General features: G+C 58.3%; 1 protein-coding gene across 1 annotated transcript; it reads left to right on the forward strand.

The window, feature by feature from the left end:
- The first annotated feature begins 95 nt into the window (after positions 1 to 95).
- On the forward strand, positions 96 to 17,541 carry COPE (COPI coat complex subunit epsilon). The gene is made up of 10 exons (XM_057540149.1): positions 96 to 278; positions 6,228 to 6,290; positions 8,203 to 8,303; positions 11,398 to 11,550; positions 12,758 to 12,811; positions 13,316 to 13,397; positions 14,548 to 14,703; positions 15,991 to 16,059; positions 17,120 to 17,194; positions 17,345 to 17,541. The coding sequence occupies exons 1-10, from the start codon at positions 153 to 155 to the stop codon at positions 17,390 to 17,392; spliced, it is 927 nt and encodes a 308-aa protein (XP_057396132.1). The 5' UTR covers positions 96 to 152; the 3' UTR covers positions 17,393 to 17,541.
- The last annotated feature ends 1,520 nt before the right edge of the window (positions 17,542 to 19,061 follow it).

The following is a 19,061-nucleotide window of genomic DNA, read 5'->3' on the forward strand; positions in this document are numbered from 1 at the left end:
CTTCCGCCCCTTTGACTCCCGTTTAAGAGTCTCCCATTGGCTCATCTCTAGGGAGGAACGAGTAAACTACATTTCCCGGCGTGCTCCGCGGTGGCTCGCTCTTTCCGGCCGACGTGTCTCTTAGTGGGAGTAGCGGGTGAGAGGGCAGCGATATGGCGCCTCCGGCTCCTTGCTCAGCCTCTGGAGGCTCCGGGGAGGTGGACGAGCTGTTCGACGTGAAGAATGCCTTCTACATTGGCAGCTCCCAGCAGTGCATCAACGAGGCGCAGCGGGTGAAGGTGCGGCTGCTGCGGGGCTGGGGGACCCTGGGGGCGGAGGCGGAAGACGCTTCCTGGTGGCTGCGGGTCGCGCTCTGATTTTAAAAACCCTCCCTTTTCACCTCGCGCCGTTTCATCCCCCCCTCACCCCCCACCCCCGCCACATCTCTTCAGAGCGCGGTGAAGAATTATCCTTGTTCTATGACCAAACTCAAAGCAGTAACACTTTAGCGATACTTCTTACTCTGAGCGCTCACTCAGACTGAGCCTTGGGAGGCATTTGAGTAAGAGAGGGGTTCATACCGCTATAGTAATAATAACAATGGTAATGATATTACGCTACAGTAGTAATACTAAAGACAGCAACAACAATAATAGTTTCCATCTGTTGAGCACCCACACTGTGCCGCCATGCCCTCAATACCCGTGAAGTAGGGACTGTTTATCCTCATTTTACAGGTGAGAAAAGGGAGGCTCAAGAGAGAAATGGCTTCTCGCTCGTTACCCTGCCCCACTAACCAGGTTATTTCTCCCCAGACTTGCTCATTCATTCATTCACCCATTCCTCATTGAGCATCTGTATGGGCCAGGCAGGATATTCGTGCTGGGCTCAAAGCAGTGACAAAATAGACAAAACTCCCAGCTCTCTTGGAAGCCTCAGCTCCCAAGGGAGACAGACAGTAAACAAGTAAATAAACAAGATGTCAGGAGGTGGTGCGACGGAGAGTGTTGGGAGTGAGCCTGGCTGTTTGAGAGCTAGAAAATATAGCCCTTCAAGGCAGGGCCCAGGCAGCCAGGCAGTGAGTGGGTGACAGGAGAGGGGGCAGCAGGGGCCACTAGCAGCACCATTTGGGGAGGCACATGGATGGTACTGTCACTTTGAGAGTGAGCCATTGGAGAATTTTTAAGAGCAGTGAACATGACAGGGTCTTTGCCTGCCCTCATGGTCTAGTGTCCTGAAGAGAGTAAACAAGTAACGAATCAAGTGAATACATAGTTTCAGCTTGAGTCGGCTAGGGGAGAGGGGAGATAAAAAAGTGCTGATCAGAAATGGGGGCGGGGGCTGCTTCACGTGGGAGTGGTCAGATCAGGCCTCTCTGACTGCCATTTTAACCTGTGACCAAGCCTTGAGAAGGCTCTAACCCCATAAGTTGCTGCAAAGGTGCTGAGGCAGCGGTGAGCTCCATGTAGTCAAGGCATACGAGGGTGGTGTGGCAGGAGTGGGGCGAGCACAGTGGGGGAGATGAAGAATGAGGTGGGCAGAGTGAGGGGCAGGGCCTGAAGGCCTCAGCAGGGGTTTGGATTTTATTCCAAAGGTGTGGGAGGCCATCGGAGCACCACACAACACAAGGGAGTGGCAGACATCTTCCCAGAGGCAACCAGAGGGTTGGGAGGAATTTGGATTCTGAAGTAGAGAAGGCTTGCTTTCCCTTCTGGCCTTTGGCAGTGAACCCCATGTCCCTGAACGTCATCTGCGTAATGGGGGGTAAAACCTCAAACAGACTTCAGTAAGAGGTTAGGAATCGTTGAAATAACATTTGCATGACTGTATTCGTTTTCCATCGCCACTGTGACAAATTACCAAACAACAGCTTAAAGCAGCACACGTTTATTATCTCGCAGCTTCTGTAGGTAGAAGTCCAACACCGCTCTCACCAGGCTAAAATCAAGGTGTTGGCCCAGCTATGTCCTTTTTTGGAGGTTCTGGGGAAGAAGCACCTTCCTAACTTGTTCAAGTTGCTGCTTCTTGGCCAGGGGCCACCCTTAGCTCCTGGAGGCTTCTGGATGCTTCTCTCCAGTCCTCAACCTCGCATATCACCCTTCCATCTCAGAACCAGCCACAGGGTTCTCACTTGGAGTCTCTCGAATTTCCCCTTCTCCTTCATTTCTTTTGTCTAAAAGTCCTCTGCTTTTAAGGGTTTCCGTGATTAGACTGGATCCTCCTAGATAGCCCAGCATAGGGTCTCCATTTTTAGGGTCCATAATCTTAATCACACCTGTGAAGTCCCTTTTGTGATGTAACGTAAGCTGTTCACAGGTCCCAGGGACTGGTATGGACATCTCTGGGGGACCTTATCCGTTCAGCGCCATGGTTGTTACATGCCTCCTTGCTGGGGTAGTGTAGACCACGAGAAGATTGAGACAGACCTGGGCTCAGATTCTGTCTCTTCTGTGTTCTCTCTGCAGCCAGGGCTGAGTCACTGCACCTCTCTGAGCCTCACTTTCCCCTCCTCTCAAGTGGGAACGATGACATTCATCTCAGTAGGGTCCCTGTGAGGTTCAGCGTTATACTCATGATCCGCCGTCTCTCTTCTGTTGTGTGTCTGTTCTGCTTACATTACAGCAATGTGTTCTTTCAGTCTTATTGTGTCATAATATGCAAATTTTACCTCCCTCCTGAAAGAATCAGTGTGACCTGCTGTATGTAGAGAGTGATGGAAAACAAAGGAAACCAGATCAGCAGTCACTTTTTTTTTTTTATTAATTAATTAATTAATTTTTTGGCTGTGTTGGGTCTTCGTTGCGGTGCGCAGGCTTCTCATTGCAGTGGCTTCTCTTGTTGCCGAGCACGGGCTCTAGGCACGCAGGCTTCAGTAGTTGTGGCACACGGACTTAGCTGCTCCATGGCATGTGGGATCTTGCCGGACCAGGGAGCGAACCCCGTGTCCTCTGCATTGGCAGGCGGATTTTTAACCACCAGGGAAGTCCCAACAGTCACTCCTTTTTTCTTTTTTTTTAATTTATTTATTTTTATTTATATTTATCTTTGGCTGCATGGGGTCTTCGTTGCTGCACATAGGCTTTCTCTACTTGCGGCGAGAGGGGGCTACTCTTCGTTGTGGTGCGCGGGCTTCTCATTGCGGTGGCTTCTCTTGTTGAGGAGCATGGGCTCTAGGCACGCGGGCTTCAGTAGTTGTAGCTTGTGGGCTCAGTAGTTGTGACTCGCGGGCTCTAGAGCGCAGGCTCAGTATTTGTGGTGCACGGGCTTAGCTGCTCCACGGCATGTGGTGTCTTCCCGGACCAGGGCTCGAACCCGTGTCCCCTGCATTGGCAGGCAGATTCTTGACCACTGCGCCACCAGGGAAACCCGCAGCAGTCACTCTCGCTGGAGGCACACTGCGGCCCAACCTCTAAGCTGGGGGATATACACCCTCTTTAGCAACGTGGTAAAGATGCACCGGCACCAAACCAAGAGATTCTACCTGACGCATCCAGAAGAGTGGGAGTCCTATCCCTGCTGAGCCATTTGACATGATTTAATTCTGGTCCACAGGCCACCTAAACCTTCTTAGGCAGCCTGTACTGGGTTGAACGGTGTCCCTGAAAAGATATGTCCACCCGGGACCTGTGAATGTGACTTATTTGGAAAAGAGTCTTTGCAGCTGTAATTCAGTGAAGGATCTCTAGACAAGATCAGCTGGGATAGGCCCTAAATCCAATGACTGGTGTCTTTCTAAGAGAGAGGCTTGAGGCAGACAGAAAAGATGGAGGCAGAGGTGGGGGTGAGGCAGCCACAAGCCAAGGACTACCTGGAGCCACCAGAAGCCGGGTGAGGCAAAGAAGGATCCTCCCAGAGAGCCTATGGAAGGCGCACGGCTCTGCCGACACCCTGATCTCGGACTTCTGGCCTCCAGAACCATGAGAGAATAAGTTTCTGTTTCTTTAAGCACATCCCCCAGCCCAGCTGGTGGTTAGTTATAGCAGCCCCAGCAACCTCAGGCACCACCAGAGGTGGCCCCAGGTAGAACACCTGGTGTGTCTCAGTGCTGGCACCGGGATGATGTTTGTTTCCCCACTTGTCAGACATTCTCAAGTGCCCACAAGATGGCAGGCACCGCACAGGTGTTAGGGATGAAGCAGCTAAGAAAGCCTCCAGGAGCTCACCGTCTAGTGTGGTCAGGGGACACTGATGGCCAGTAAGGGGAGGGGACGTGATCCTCCTTCCCAAACCCCATCACCGACTTCCCTGGTCAGTACCCCTTGCTCTCAGGTCTGGCTGCACCTCTGAGCTGTTTGAAGGCAGTTTGAGGCCACCCCGGGGTTGGACATCGTTGGTGGACATAAGCCTCCTGGCTTTTCTGGTTTCTGAGCTCCCAGGTGATTCTGATGAGCCGTCAGGACTGGGGACCAGACTGCTCACCTGGTGGCATGCATCACAGTCCCCGGCGTTCCCGACTCTGTACACCTGTCCTTGTTCTTACACCTCCCAGAAGCTCTTCTCTCTTTGGCTGATTGAGAGGGTCCTGAGCGTCTGTGTGTGGTGTCTCGGTGACCCCCCTTGGCAGTCCTGCAGGGTCAGTGGTGGTGCCTGTTTTACAAAGGGGGCAAGCTGAGGCTCAGAGTTGCCTCTGGGACCCTGGTCCCCCATAAGGCATCCCACTGTGTCCCTGCTTCAAAGATACCAACAGCCAACATTTGTCTCTTTTTTTACTGAGGGTGGTGTGGGAACCCCAGGTGGGTTGTCCTCACCAGTGTCCGCCTCTGAGGGTCATTTCAGAGTCACTTGTCTGGAGGACACCGTGTTCCAAGTCATGGCCGGATCCCCAGCCTGGCCACCAAGGACAGAGCAAGCTGCTGGGACCCCGAGGCAAAGTTGGCCTGAGTCTGGCTGGGGCCAGGAGCCAGGCTTCTTGTTCGCAGTCTCCCTTGGCCTGGGAGGAGGACACGTTCAGCGCCCTCACCCCCTCAGGCTGGGAAGAAGGTCTGGGTACTAGGAGTCTGGTTCTCAGCCTCGGGGGAGAGCAGTCCTGGCGTGCTCCCACCGGCGGGGCTCCAGAACATTTGTTCCTGTGCTCTGGCAGCTGGACAGGCTGTTCATTCTCTCTGTGCTTTTCCCCAGGCCCTGTGGTTTAGAGGTTGTTGGAGTAGTGACTCCAAGGTGGCCGGGCCCCCTTCCCCCATGTCACTTTCCTCTCCCAGCCCCCAGGTGGCCTGTCCCAGCACCCGCATGCCCTCTGGGCTGAGTTGCTCTGTGCCACCCCAGGTGCCACAGGGCCTACAGGAAGTCAGCCAGCACCCTGGGGCGTGGTCCAAAGCTGTTCTCCCGAGGAAGGGTCCCTCGCCTGCCCGTAGCCTCGTGGGGGCCTCCCTCGCAGTCCCACAGTGAACCCTGTATGAGGTCACCTTGCACCTGCTTCTGGGTTCTGTGTGGTGGCTGGGCTGAGGGAGTGTGGCCCCTGGGCCTCGTCCCTGAGTATAGGGCGGTCCCCAAGGTCTCACCCAGCCTGGCTAGACCCAGACATCGCTATGCTGGGACAGCCAAGCTGAGCTCTCCCAGAAAGGTCCTCCCAGTGAGGCAGACCTTCATCTCTCCTGTTTGTCACGTTTAAAGAACGTTTTGAAACAAAAGCAGGACAGGAACAAGAGGCATGGAAGTATTCGTTACAGAAAGTAAGTCCCTTTCGCACATCTCCCGCTGGGTCCCATCCCTTTTCCAGTATCCACCATTCATGTCCGGATAGGAATCCTCCCAGGCCTGTTTGCTAGGCTCGTACAAACTTGGGCGGCTCTGCCCGAACTCCCATACCCACCCCCACCCCCACCCTTTGCTGTCCTCGGACCACCCATACCGTTGAGCAGCTTCTGTTTTGATCCACTGCACCCTGGGGTCCTTCCCCATTGACACAAGCAGCCACGTGTCCAGTGGTCAGAAGCGTGGGCTCTGCCCTGGCCCCTGCTGTGTGGCTGGAGCAGTTTCAGCACTTTTGGTGCCCCCATCCCTCACCTGGATGGGTGGGGGTGACAGTCGAGCCTCCTTTCCCAGGGAGATGTCAGGGTGGCACAGAATGAGGTGCCCGGCACACTGCGTGCCCTCAGCGGAGGCTGCTCTCCTGCTGCCTAAGGTCATAGGCAGCTGAGAGCCGGGGCCGGGACTAGGACCCAGACTCCACTGGGAAAGCTGCCCACTTCTGGCCTCTGAGGGCCTGTTGGGCACGGAGCCCCCAAGAGTTCTGACCCGCTTTTCCACAGCCGTCAAGCCTGGAGAGAGATGTGGAAAGGGATGTCTTCCTGTACAGAGCGTACCTGGCACAGGTGAGTGTGGGCCCTTGACCATGACTGCCAACACCCTGGGGAAGGAGAGTAAGGAACAGAGTGTCGGCAGGGGCGGGGACCGTGAGCAGCTGGTGTGGCCCCCACAAGAAGGTGGCCACGTCACTGAGGCCCTGGAGCACCAGGCCAGAGGGCCAATGTTGGGGTTTCTTGCTTTTCTTTTTGTACTTAATCGATAGATTTCACTTGTTCAGTACAGTTCTGGGTTTACAGAATAACTGAGCAGATGGCAAAGAGAAATCCAAATGCCCACCCCCCACACAGGCATTTTCTCTTATTAACATTTTGGGTTGGCAGGGTGCTTTTGTTACAATCATGCAGTGATATTGATACTGTTATTAGCCAAAGCCCACAGTTTAGACACTAGTTTTTTTTTTGTTTTTTTTTATTTGGGGTATAATTGATTTACAATGTTGTGTTTCAGGTGTACAGCAAAGTGAATATGTTATACAAATACGTATATCCACTTTTTTTTTGGATTATTTTCCCATATAGGCCATTAAAGAGTATTGAGTAGAGTTCCCTGTGCTGTACAGTAGGTCCTTATTAGTTATCTATTTTGTATATAGTAGCGTGTATGTGTCAATCCCAATCTTCCAATTTATCCCTCCCCCCGGACCCCTTACCCCACCCTGGTAACCATAAGTTTATTTTCTACATTTGTAATTCTACTTCAGTTTTGTAGGTAAGTTCATTTGTAGTCTTTTTTTAGATTCCACATATAAGCGCTATCTTACGATATTTGTCTTTTTCTTTCTGACTTACTTCACTCGGTTTGAGAACCTCTAGGTCCATTCACCTTGCTGCAGATGGCATTATTTTGTTCTTTTTTATGGCTGAGTAATATTCCATTGTATATATGTACCACGTCTTCTTTATCCATTCCTTTGTTGACAGATATTTAGGTTGCTTCCACAGACACTAGGGTTTTTAAAAAGCAGCATTACCCTGATAATACAGTAAGACTGCATTCTTCTGTTCTAAAAACAATCTGGACTCTGCAGGCAGGATTGAATTGTGCCCCGCCCTGTTCCCACCCCAGGCCCACCAACCTCCCACCAACCTCGTCCCACAGCCACAGCCGTAGACTGCTCTGTTGTGGGTACATGGCTGCACAGATGCCCCCACCTCACATCAGGCCTCGGGTGGCTTCCCAGGTCTGTTTGCATCTTTCCCTCTAGGGAGCGTTCTGGAGCCTGATGGAACTTCCCCCTTGTGGACCAAGTCCCCCTCACCACCCTCCCCCCACCAACCTCCAGGGTGAAGCTGGGGCCCAGACAGTGTGTGTGGTCCCCAGGAGAGTAGGGTGCCCCGGCGCACCCCAGAATCTCCTTGGATGTGTTCATATATTTGTGTGTGTATATATATCTTTAAAAGATGAATACGTGTCGGTGGCAACAAAAATACTGAAACTACCTAGAAAGAAAGACAGTGAAAAATGGGTCCCTGATTCCAGTTCCCCTCCCTGCAGTGACCTCCCTGCTGGGTGTCTGTCGGTGGGGTGCATGTTCTGCTCAATAGAAGCCAATGCCCAGACCCCCTGCCCCTGGTGACACCACCGCACCCCACCCCCAGAGCTGGCGGGGCCCTCACCCCGTCACTTCACCACCAGGGGCTGGACGGTGACTTGCCAGGGTCTCCAGCTAGAGCAGTGGGCAGCGTGGCACGACAGCTAACGGGTGATGCTGTGCTGGCTTCCACAGCGCACTCCAGTGGGGATGGCAGCCGTGGGCTGAGGGGGTCCCTGGGAGCGGTGGGCACCAGCCCCTGGTATTGGGGCTCCACCAGGGCAGTGCTGGAGCCAAGAAGCCCTTGTATGTTCCTGGGGTCTGAGAACATATAAACCCCACGGGGAGTTGGGGCGGGGCTGACAGCCTGCTTGTCTTGCCCACAGAGGAAGTACGGCGTGGTCCTGGATGAGATCAAGCCCTCCTCGGCCCCAGAGCTCCAGGCCGTGCGCATGTTTGCTGAGTACCTGGCTAGCGACAGCCGGCGGTGAGGTTGGGTGGGGGGCGGGCCTGGGGCACGGTGGATGGGCCCGGGTGGGCAGAGGATGTCTAGTTGGCATCCCTCCTCTGCCCTCTCACCTCTCTGAGCTTCAGTTTCCCTCACTTGCACAGTGGGAGGCAGTGATGGACCCTGCTTCAAAGGGGGTGGGGGGCTGGGGATCAGAGATGAGGCCTTGTGTACAGATACCTAGGGACTGTGAGGGCCTCATTCTTGCCAGGAGGGCCTCCCCTGGTACATAAGGGTGGGGACCCTGCAGCCAGTCTTCCAGCCATTGCTGCTCACCCACTGTGCGGGGGAGGGAATGGCAACCACACCACGCGTCGTTCATCTCTGCCCAGATGGAGGGTGGGAGGGGACAGCAAGTCTTCGCCTTGAGCTGGGTGTGTCCACCTGTGCCACAGACCAGCAGTCATCAAACTCCCTCAGGCGATGGCCAGGAGAGGCGGGGCGGTCCAGGCTGTGGGGACCTGGAAGTGCTGAGCATCCCAGGACCAGGCCCGCCTGTTACTTGCTGCTCCGTCGGGGTCTGAGACAGCTCACAGTCCAGCCCTGCCGGCCTCAGGTGGTTCCTGCACAGGCAGGTGCGTGGGCTGTTCCTTGCTGGCTGGGATGCTCGCCCAGGTGCACGTGAACTTGGCCTCTGCAGGTGGGGGCCGTGTGGCCCTGCCTCACCTGTGCGTGGAGCACCAGCCTGACGCAGCAGGCCCCATGGCCCCTCTGCACCTCGGTTTCCCCCGGCCCTCGGAATGGGCTGGTCGTGAGGCCCCCTGGGATTTTGGAGGTAAAACACTCCCCAGAGGGCAGCTGGGATGGAAGGCTGGGGCAGCACAGCCCACGACAGGGAGCCACTCTGTTCTGTGAGCCAATTCCCGCCTACCTGTCCCAGCCCCAGGGCCCTTCCACCACCCAGGCCGCCCCTCACAGCACTGTGACGCCTCACAGAGGGGCCCTCCCCCGATCTCTGCCCTGTGGAACTTCTTAGACCAGGATGTGGTCGTGACCTTGTTGACACTACGCTTTCCTCGGAGGCTGCTGCAGCCATCTGTGAGTCCCAAGTGTGGGTACGACTATCTGCTGTGACCCCCACCCCTGCTCCTTCCTCATGGAGGGCAGCGCCCTGTGCTCCACCTTCTGTGATCAGGCTCCTTCGTCCACAGACACTTGAAGGATTTACTCAAAGAGGCTTAAGCAGTGGCAGCTGAGTGGGGACTCCCAAAAGACATGTCCATGTCCTGACCCCCAGAACCTGTGAACCTGACCTCATTGAAATTGGGGGTCTTTGCAGATGTAAGTGGTTAAGGATCTTGAGATCATCTTGGATATAAGGTGGGCCCTAAATCCGGTGACTGGTATCTACATAAGAGATGGAAGAGAAGACACAGACGCGGAGGCCACATGAAGATGGAGGCAGAGATTGGGGTGAAAGAGACACAAGCCAAGGACTGCCGCAGCTCCAGGAGAAAGGACCAGGACAGATCTTCCCTTGGAGGAAGGAACCAATCCTGCCAGCACTTTGATTTCAGACTGCTAGCCTCCAGAACTGGGAGAGAATAAACCCCTGTTGTTTTGATCCTCTCCCTGGTTCGTGGGCTTTCTGACAGCAATCCCGGGACACTAAGACAGGCAGCCTCCTGAGGCCATCACTTCACCCTCTCTGTGCACTTCTCTAGCTGGGGTGACAAACCCCATTCTCCTTTCGGAAGGGGAAGGAGCCCCAGGGCTGCCGTGAGCACTACAGAAAAGAACCCACAGGAAGCCCACGGCGTGGAGCAGGTGCTCGGGAAAGCAGAGCGGCTCTCGGTGCATCCATCCTGGCAGTACAAACCACCGCCCCATGCAAACTGCCCAGCGAGCAGGTGGTGGAGAAAGTGCTGGAGCCCGTAAGGATAACCACAACCTGTTCCAGTAACAGCGTACAACACTAACGTTACAAGGACAAGAGCAGGCGCCGTGTTCACAGCCTGTGTGCCAGGAACCAGGCAGGAAGCTTTGTGAGGTGGCCTTGGGGCTCCTCACGCCAACCCTGTGTGACACCTGTACACAGTCCTTCTGTGCAGAGCGGGGAAGAGACTCAGATTTGAAGTCAGTTGTCTGTCGGGCACCTCTTTGGTGGGCGCAGAGGGAGTAATAGGCGCACCCCTGCCCTCCAGGGGCCCTCAGGTACACAGGCACTTGGCCACCAGCCCCCAGCAACCCGCGTGAAACGTATGCGCTTGTTGAGACTGTGTGTCCCAAGCCACAGCATTTGTCCAGCGGTGACACCGGGCTGGGCCCTTGCCTCCCTTCTCTCATTAACCGCTCAGCAGCCCTTTGAAACAAGGAGTTGCAGCTCCTCGTTTCGGTTAAGCAGACAAGGCTCTGGTGTCCTGTGGCGGGTGAGGGCGTCCGGCTGGTCCTCGGGCAAGCCTGACCTCCAGCCTGCTGCCGGCTCCCAGCCCCGAGTCCTGCACGACGTCCACCTGCCGGGAGCAGCCTGCACACCAAGCTCGGGAACCGGGGGCAGCCACCCCGTCAGTGGGGTGTCGTCCTGCACAGCCGCCCTCGGGACCCAGGCCCGACGCTGACCGAGGTAGATCAGGACCCTCTGCTGAGACCACTGGCCTCCTTGGGAAGTTGGTGACGTCGCCAGTGTGAGGTTCACCTGTGTGGCCTCGTGTCCCTATGGAGGTGTCCCCGTTGAGCTAGCCTGTCCCTGTGCATGCGGGGCGGCGTGGACACCTCAGCCCCCGAGCACTGAGGGCCAGGGGAGCTCGAGACCTGGATGGTCATTTGTGCTGCTTCGTGGGCAGAGCCAGGCGTGGCCCTTCCTGCCCCACACTCCCCACAGGGCCTGGAGCACCCAACCCCGCTTCTCCTGGCCTTGGTTTCCCTGTTTATGTGAGGGGTGAGGAGTACCTGGTGGGGAGGTGGCGAGACTAGCACCTAGTGGGGCTCGGCAGAGACAGCTGGGCCTATCCTGCCCGCCGCTGCTTTGTGCCCCGGGGGGCCTGACTCGCCCTCTCTGGGCCTGTCTGTTCCCACGGGGGAGAGGCCGCCTCCCGCCCCTGCCTCGGGCTCTGAGCAGCTGCGTGTCTCGCAGGGATGGGATCGTGGCCGAGCTGGACCGGGAGATGAGCCGGAGCGTGGACGTGACCAACACCACCTTCCTGCTCATGGCTGCCTCCATCTACTTCCACAACCAGAACCCGGATGCAGCCCTGCGCACCCTGCACCAAGGGGACAGCCTGGAGTGGTGAGTGGCTGTCCTGCACTGGGGGAACGGCCAGCGTGAGTGGCCCCTCTGGTGTCCGGGCAGCTCAGGGCCTCGTCAGCCATCATCATAGGAACGGCAAGCGGGGCTGCTCTGAAAGAGAGGGACTGGGGTGGGGCGTGGGCCTCCCATTTAGGCTGCAGCTCTTGTTCTCCGTCCAGGAGACACACTTTTCCGCATGGCTGGGCCGTTGCTCTGAGGACACGGCACCCGGGGCTGAAAACCCTCTGTTCCCAGCAGCAGAGCAGAAAGCACCTTTGTCTCTGCCTGAGAATTTCTGTACCCTCCCTTCTCCCATGAAGCCTTGTGTTTCTCTGCCCTGGGCCCTGGACTTTCCATGTCCTCCCTGGGCCCCATGGACCCTCCCCTGGGGCCGCCCCTCAGGGCACTCCAGGCCTGGGCACTGGAGCCCCGTGCAGCCTGCTGTCGGCTCCACCCCCACCCCAGGAGGTGGCTCTGGGCTGTGCTGTGTCCAGCTCCCTGCGGCCAGGGCTCCAGCCCTGCAGGGTGCAGCCATTCTCCCCCATGAGCACTCTGGTTTCTGCCTTCCCTTGCTTAGTTGGTCACCACGTATTCCTTCATATCCATTTATGTCCCCCTGTGATCCAGAGGGGGCTTTGCAATAGGCATGTTACACGGCTGGTGAGGCAGTGCACCCAACGAATGTTTCTCATGCTTCTCCTTGGGCTGGTCTGGGCGCTGGGTCACATTCTGGTGGGAAAACTCGGGAACAAGTGGCCACATCAGTGATCGGTGGTCACAGCTGTCTGGGCCCGAGGCGGGGGTGCAGTGGGTGTGGGCCCTGAAGGCAGGGAGCAGGTGCTCCCCTGCAGCACTTCATCTGGGACTCTGGAAAGGAGAGGGGGGTACAGATGGGATGGCCAGCCACGGGGCGGGCAGGGAGCGGGCCGCAGGCCTGGGGACCCCATGGGAGCTCCCGGCCCAATCACACTCAGGCGGGAGTGCAGGGCCTGGGAAGCGATGGGGTGCTCAGCCCAGCAAGCAGCGCCCAGGTCTGAGTTCGGCCCTGCTGGGCTGACATTCAGCCTCAGTGTTCCCCTCTGTAAGGCGGGGCTGGTGGCCTGAGCACTCAAGGGGAGGTTTCTGGAAGGTGGTGCTTACACAGAGTGAGCTCCTGGTGGAAGATAAAGTGGGGTGGGAGTTCACTGACTGCCCGCCCTTCCCACAGCATGGCCATGACGGTGCAGATCCTGCTGAAGCTAGACCGCCTGGACCTCGCCCGGTAAGCCCCTCCCCCCCAGGTCTGCTGGGCTGTGGCCTGTGCATCAGGGGGTATCTTAGCAACGGCCAGGCCATGTTGGGACCCTGTGTTCTCCAGCATCCAGACCTCTGTCTTCAAGGGCGCATGCGGCATGGGGACCACCTAGAGCCCTCCCCCTGGCTCTGATTATCAGTGACACGAGTGTTTCTCCATTTATTTCATTCCAGTCTATTGGGGTGACTGCACCATTGTTTACCTGCCCTTCTCTGCAGGGTGTTGCCTGGGACAAGGGACGTCACTGTCTGTGCCTCAGTTTCCTTCTGTGAGGCAGGCAGCGGGGCCCATCTTGCAGGGTTGGGGTGGGCTTTGCAAGCACGCAGAGGTGTGTGCAGCCGTGGATGGGGGGTGGCCGGGCCGGGGCCTGAGGTCCTGGGGCCTCGTGAGCAAGGAACTCGGGGCGGGTGGGGCACAGTGACTGGCCACTCAGCCACCGGGCACCTTCCCGCCTCTCTCCTCTGCCCCCAGGAAGGAGCTGAAGAAAATGCAGGACCAGGATGAGGACGCCACCCTCACCCAGCTGGCCACCGCCTGGGTCAGCCTGGCTGTGGTGAGCACCCGGCTTGTGTGCGGGCATGAGAGACAGGAGTATCCGGGAGCCAGGAGGTGGCGGCGATCCCCTGTGCGCAGCGCTGGCTGCTCCTGTGGGGAGGGTGCAGGTGGGGTTCCACAGACGCACTGGACCTCCTGCTTTCTAGGGGGCTAGTCCCCTGGAGGAGCCCCAGCACGTTTTCCCCCTCTCTCGGGCTTGACCCCTTCTGGCTCCTTGCAGCCGAGTGGCTTGGCCAGAGCCAGAGTGAACAAACTGGGGATTTATGGAACCGGACTCGGCGTACCTCTGCCTGCACACCACCCCCCCCGCCCCCCAGCCCCGGTGCACGGAGCCAGCCAGCTGGCAGCGCACCCTCCTCTGGGGTCTGGCCCTGGTCTTGGCTGCTGCTCAGCTTGCTCTCCGGGCTCCCGGCACAGGATTGGTGCCTGTATCCCCCTTGCGCTTTCCCCCCTTGGGCCCAGCCCCCCGTCCCCACGTGCCTGGGCGCCCCTCTCCTGGCAGCAGCCCCATTTCTGGATTTGGACATTTGGCTTCCTTTCTCTGAGTCACTCTTTCATACGGGCCTTTTAAATTGTGCTCCTCGTCTGTGTGCATCTGCACATCCTTTTGCAGGGCTGAGGCCTCACCCCACAGTATCCATTCAGTTTAGTGGGACAAACCCGAACAGCTCTCTCCCATAGCCTAGCAGTCTTTCACAAACACATCTTGGTCTCAGGTTCCCCTGCAAGTGTGGCGCTGTGTCTTTACCAGGCGGACAGAACCTTCTATTCAGAATTCAGGTGGTCGGGGTCACGGCTGCTGGAGCAGAGGCCGCCCCGATGGGCCATGTGTCCCAGTGCTCCCAGCTCAGACCTTGACCCAGCTGCCCGTGCACTGGTTCTCCCTCTCAAAGCCGAGGCTTTCGAGTCTATAAACATAGGGCTTGGGGAGCCGGGTTTGAGGGGGTCTGCATGCCGCTTCTGCCCCTTCACAGCACTAGCTGCACAGGGGTCTCTTAGGGGAAGGGGGCGGTGTCCAAAGAGTGCCTGCCGTGGGCCGGCTGCACTGGGATTGTCTCCACAAAGTGCTGGGATCCCTCCAGGAGGGAGCAGGCAGGGTAGGGCCGGGCAGCAGGGTGACAAAGCGGTGATGTCAACTGTCCCCGCAGGGTGGTGAGAAGCTGCAGGACGCCTACTACATCTTCCAGGAGATGGCCGACAAGTGTTCGTCCACCCTGCTGCTGCTCAACGGGCAGGCAGCCTGCCACATGGCCCAGGGCCGTTGGGAGGCCGCGGAGGGCGTGCTGCAGGAGGCGCTGGACAAGGTATGGGCAGGCGCAGCCCCACCCCAGAAACAGGTGTGCTAGAGACCCCGTGGCCTGCCTGTGGCCATGTGGGGATTTTAATGCCATATCAGTTAAAACTCGGGATTGCAAGCGACAATCCTGATTCTAGCTTCTCTTGGAAAGGTGAGGATCCCGTCAGCTTGGGGCCCCCGTCGGCCTGAGCTGAGCAGACCCCCGCCCTGTCTCTTCACTGACGCCTTGGCTTCCTGGCCCGGGGCCTTTCGTGGTGATCCCTCACCTGGGTGTGTGCTTGGGAGAGACAGCTCCCTTTTGCTGCCAAGGGGAGAGCAGGCTGCCGAGAGTGACACGGGAGGTGTCGCCTCTGCCCATCCTTGTTGAGCAGAGGGCCTGGAGCGCTGCCCTCAGGGCTGCCGCAGTTGTCTTCTCACGGCTGCCATCTGAAACGTTGTTTGATATAATGAGCAACTGACACCAATGGGAAGCTTTCTCCGTGCTCGTCTCTGCGAGGGGCCAAGCTATCGTCAGAAGGTTGTTGGCCGAGTGGGGACAGGCTGAGGGGAGTCAGTCGGGTGCTCCTGCTGGCTGACGTCGTCAGGCTGCCCGTGTGGAGCTGCCTCGCCTACCAGAGCGCCCCGTGCTTGTGGGGAGAATGCGGGTCTCTGCAAAGAATGGCAGCACGGGGTGGAGCCAGATCTGTGTAGGAGGCCCGGGTTCCTGCAGCCCCTCGAGCCTGTGGCGCCCTGCATCCTGAGCGGCATGTCCCTGCCTCGCCCCAACCACGGGCTCTGGCTGGGGTTCCTGGCCAAGGCAGCGGCCGAGCTGATTCCCAGAGCTCCCTGTGCCTCAGAGCCCAATATGGGCGGGTGGGGTGAGGTCACCCACCCCCTTGGAGTTTCTGGTAATTTCCCGCAGCTTCCTGCCAATGCCCCTGGGGAGCAGGCAGGGCGGGAGGGGTCTGTCCCACGGTCTCAGGCCTCATCGTTGCAGCAGGAGGAGCAGCTACCTGGGCTGTGATAGGTTGAGGCCGCCTTGGTCTGGACTCCATTACTTTGAGATTTGTGATAAAAACGCCCCTCCCAAGTTGCGACAGGCAAGGGGGCTCTGTGTCCGCCTGGTCTGCACATGAAGCAACGCGCTCACTGGGAGAGCAGCCGGTGTGGGGAGGCAGAAGGGAGGGCCCTGAGATCACTGCCTTGCGGAGTGGCCAGTGGTGGGGGCATGCTGGGTCTTGCAATCCCAGCCCTGCTTGAGATGGGGGCCTGGAGGAGCTGACCCTGCCTGTCTGGTGTCCCCTTGTGTTGCCAGGACAGCGGCCACCCTGAGACGCTGATCAACCTCATCGTCCTGTCCCAGCACCTGGGCAAGCCTCCCGAGGTAGGACCCTCCCCACCCTCAGCCAGGTGCAGGAGGGTTTTCCAGCCCTCACGGTGCCAGCCTGGGGTGGGCAGGGGTCTCTGGTGTGGCCCCGGCTCTAGAGGGAGCTTGGGGCCTCAGGGTCTGAACTTCAAGGTTGGCCTGGCCTTGGGGCAAAAACCTGTTCCCCACGAGTGGGTGCAGCTGAGATCGGCCCCGGGAAGCTGGCATTGCAGGTACTCCCCCAGGGTCCCCACCCTGGTTGGGGCTGCAGGTCAGCTGCTATGTGGGTCCTACGGACAAGTGGGCTGAGGCTCAGGGCTCCCAGGCTGGGACTCGGCCTGTGCCACCTCAGGATTGGGGGCGGACACCAAGACAGAGAAACAGGGCTCAGGGGAGCAATCCTGCTGAGCCTACCTTGTCTGAGGGCAGGGAGGAGGACGCTGGGGCACTGCCCCATTTAGGTGCCTTGCCCAGCTGGCCAGGGACCCACCTCAGGGCTTCATGACAGTCTGTCACCAGTTCCTCGAAGAAGAGCCCCCCAGACAGCCTCAGGGCTGGGGTGGTGCAGGACAGATAGGACGACTCTCCCACTCACCGCAGAGACATCCCCAGACTATCAGTTTTGGAGAAACAGAGCCAGACAGACGCCCCTAGCCCCACATGGTCAGGGCTGAGCCTGGCGGGTAGGGCAAGGCTGGGAGCGAGGGCTCCAATCCCCAAGCCTCTGAGGTGTCTCCATATGACGTGCCCAGAACAAATCCATCTCCTTTCCCAACCCCGTCCCCCCCTGACCTGCCTTCCACTCCTGGCCCCCTGCCCAGCCCACATCCCTGAACCTGGTGCATGCTTCACCCATGTGCCAAGTGCAGGCTCTGTGCCAGGTGGTGCTCCCCACCCACCAGGGTCCTCTCTAATTCAGCATGGTTCCGGGGCAGCAGGGTGTGATGGAGAAAATGTGGGGAAACCAGGGCTCTTGCCTGGGTCTGGCCAGGTGGCCTTTGTTTCACCCCACTTCCTACCCTGCAGGTCAGAGCCACCATGGGGTCCCCATATTTAGCTAACCTTGCCTCCCCCACAGGTGACAAACCGCTACCTATCCCAGCTGAAGGATGCCCACAGGTCCCACCCCTTCATCAAGGAGTACCAGGCCAAGGTGAGCCCATGCAGGCGGCCCGTCTCTGAGCTCTAGACCCCCCCAGGCTCTGCCAGGCAAAGCGCGGAGCTCGGGGCCTGGCTCACAAGTTCTCCCCTTTCTCTCTCTGCCCACCCCCATCCCCCTTCCCCGCCCCCAATCACGTTGAAGGAAAACGATTTTGACCGGCTGGTGCTGCACTACGCCCCCAGCGCCTGAGACCGGCCCCAGACGCGTTTCCGGAGCTGTGGGGATACAAGGCCAGGGCTGTGCTGCCCTCTCGACCGGGCACTTGCTGTTTGGCCAGAAGCAGAGGCTGGAAGCCCAGCCCAGCCCCCTTTTGTCAATAAATGTCTCTACTCCAGGTATCCCCACCGGATCCATGTTTGCTCTAGCCATTTTGAGGGGAGCACGTGGGAACCAAGGCTCAGATGGGAGGGGCCTGGGCACCATCACCCAGGGCTGTTGCTGGGAGGGGGCCCTGGTGACCAGGGTCTGTGAGCAGCAGCTGTACAGACTCCCCTGCCCTCAAACAGCCACCTCATGTTACTGAGCTGCAGGTGGCACAGCCATGTTCCCCAAGTCCAGTTGGCATCCAGGGAAACTGCAGCACAGAGAAGTCACAGCCATCACAAGGGGCACCAGGATTTAAACGCAGGACCCCTGGGTAGTCTGCAGGTGGTGAGGGTGCCAGAAGCACTCAGGCTCAGCCAAGTGGGGAGGGTGTGTACCGGGTCCTCACAGGAGTAAACATCAGCCCCCCAGACCCCTGCTCCTTGCTGCCCTGTAGTGAGTCATGAGCCAAGACAGACCCACTGTGGTCGGGGCTGTGGGTGCCGGAACGCTGCTGTGGCCAAAGCACCGAGCTCCCTGCCCAGAGAGAGAAATGCATAGTGAGCGCCCCTCAATAAGAAGCTAAGGGCTTCCCTGGTGGCGCAGTGGTTAAGAATCCACCTGCCAATGCAGGGGACATGGGTTCGAGCCCTGGTCTGGGAAGACCCCACACGCAGCGGAGCAACTAAGCCCATGCGCCACGACTGAGCCTGCACTCTAGAGCCCGCGAGCCACAGCTATTGAGCCCATGTGCTGCAACTCCTTGAACCCTGCGTGCCTAGAGCCTGTGCTCTGCAACAACAGAAGCCACCGCAATGAGAAGCCAGTGCACCGCAAAGAAGAGTAGCCCCCACTCACCGCAACTAGAGAAAGCCCGCGCGCAACAACGAAGACCCATGCAGCCAATCAATTTATTTATTAAAAAAAAAAAGCTAAACAACAGAGGGAGGGAGGGGAGTGGCTGGAGCCTCTTGGATGAGGTCACCATTGAGCTGTGTCCACCAAAACAAGAAGAAGGATCTGCCAGGACAGGTTCTGGGGCGACGAGCATCCTGGGCAGTAGGAACAGCCTGTGCAAAGACCTTGAGGCCACACTGGACTCAGTGAGCTGGACAGGGCTCTGTCTCTGGGCCAGTATCTGGGTAGGGAAAGAAAGATACTTGGGCTCCGAGAGCCTGGCCTCATTTGCCTCAGAGGTGGCCTTGGGAAGCTCTGTCCTTGATTGCCAAGACAAGACAGAGAGCAAGGGACCCCCAGCATCAGGACCTGCCCCCAGCCCCTTCCTGCCTGGTGCGGATGCCCCAGGGCAGGGGCATCAGTCAGGGGCGGTGGTGTGTAGGGGGAGTGAGGGCTGAGATGAGCTCCCTGGGGAAGAGGAGGCCTGCCCTTTCAGATGGGGCAGGGTATGGGTGCCATCCTTGGGACCTCGGCAGCCCCTCACTGAGCCCCTGGTGCCTGGGAGCTCTTGTTTCCCAGCTGCCAGCACCGGGAGCCACTTTCTGTTTCCGCTCTGCACCCACACATTGGCAGCCTCCTATCTGGGCCCTGCCAAAAC

Source organism: Balaenoptera acutorostrata, chromosome 2 (genome assembly GCF_949987535.1).
Source record: "Balaenoptera acutorostrata chromosome 2, mBalAcu1.1, whole genome shotgun sequence".
In the NCBI taxonomy this organism is placed as follows: Eukaryota; Metazoa; Chordata; class Mammalia; order Artiodactyla; family Balaenopteridae; genus Balaenoptera; species Balaenoptera acutorostrata.

What these genes read in the sequence shown, in the direction of transcription:
- COPE (XM_057540149.1), top strand. Translation starts at nt 153, where the DNA reads ATGGCGCCTCCGGCTCCTTGCTCAGCCTCTGGAGGCTCCGGGGAGGTG. An exon ending in GACCGCCTGGACCTCGCCCG is followed by an intron (nt 12,812 to 13,315) that starts GTAAGCCCCTCC and finishes CTCTGCCCCCAG; the next exon opens with GAAGGAGCTGAAGAAAATGC. An exon ending in TCAAGGAGTACCAGGCCAAG is followed by an intron (nt 17,195 to 17,344) that starts GTGAGCCCATGC and finishes ATCACGTTGAAG; the next exon opens with GAAAACGATTTTGACCGGCT.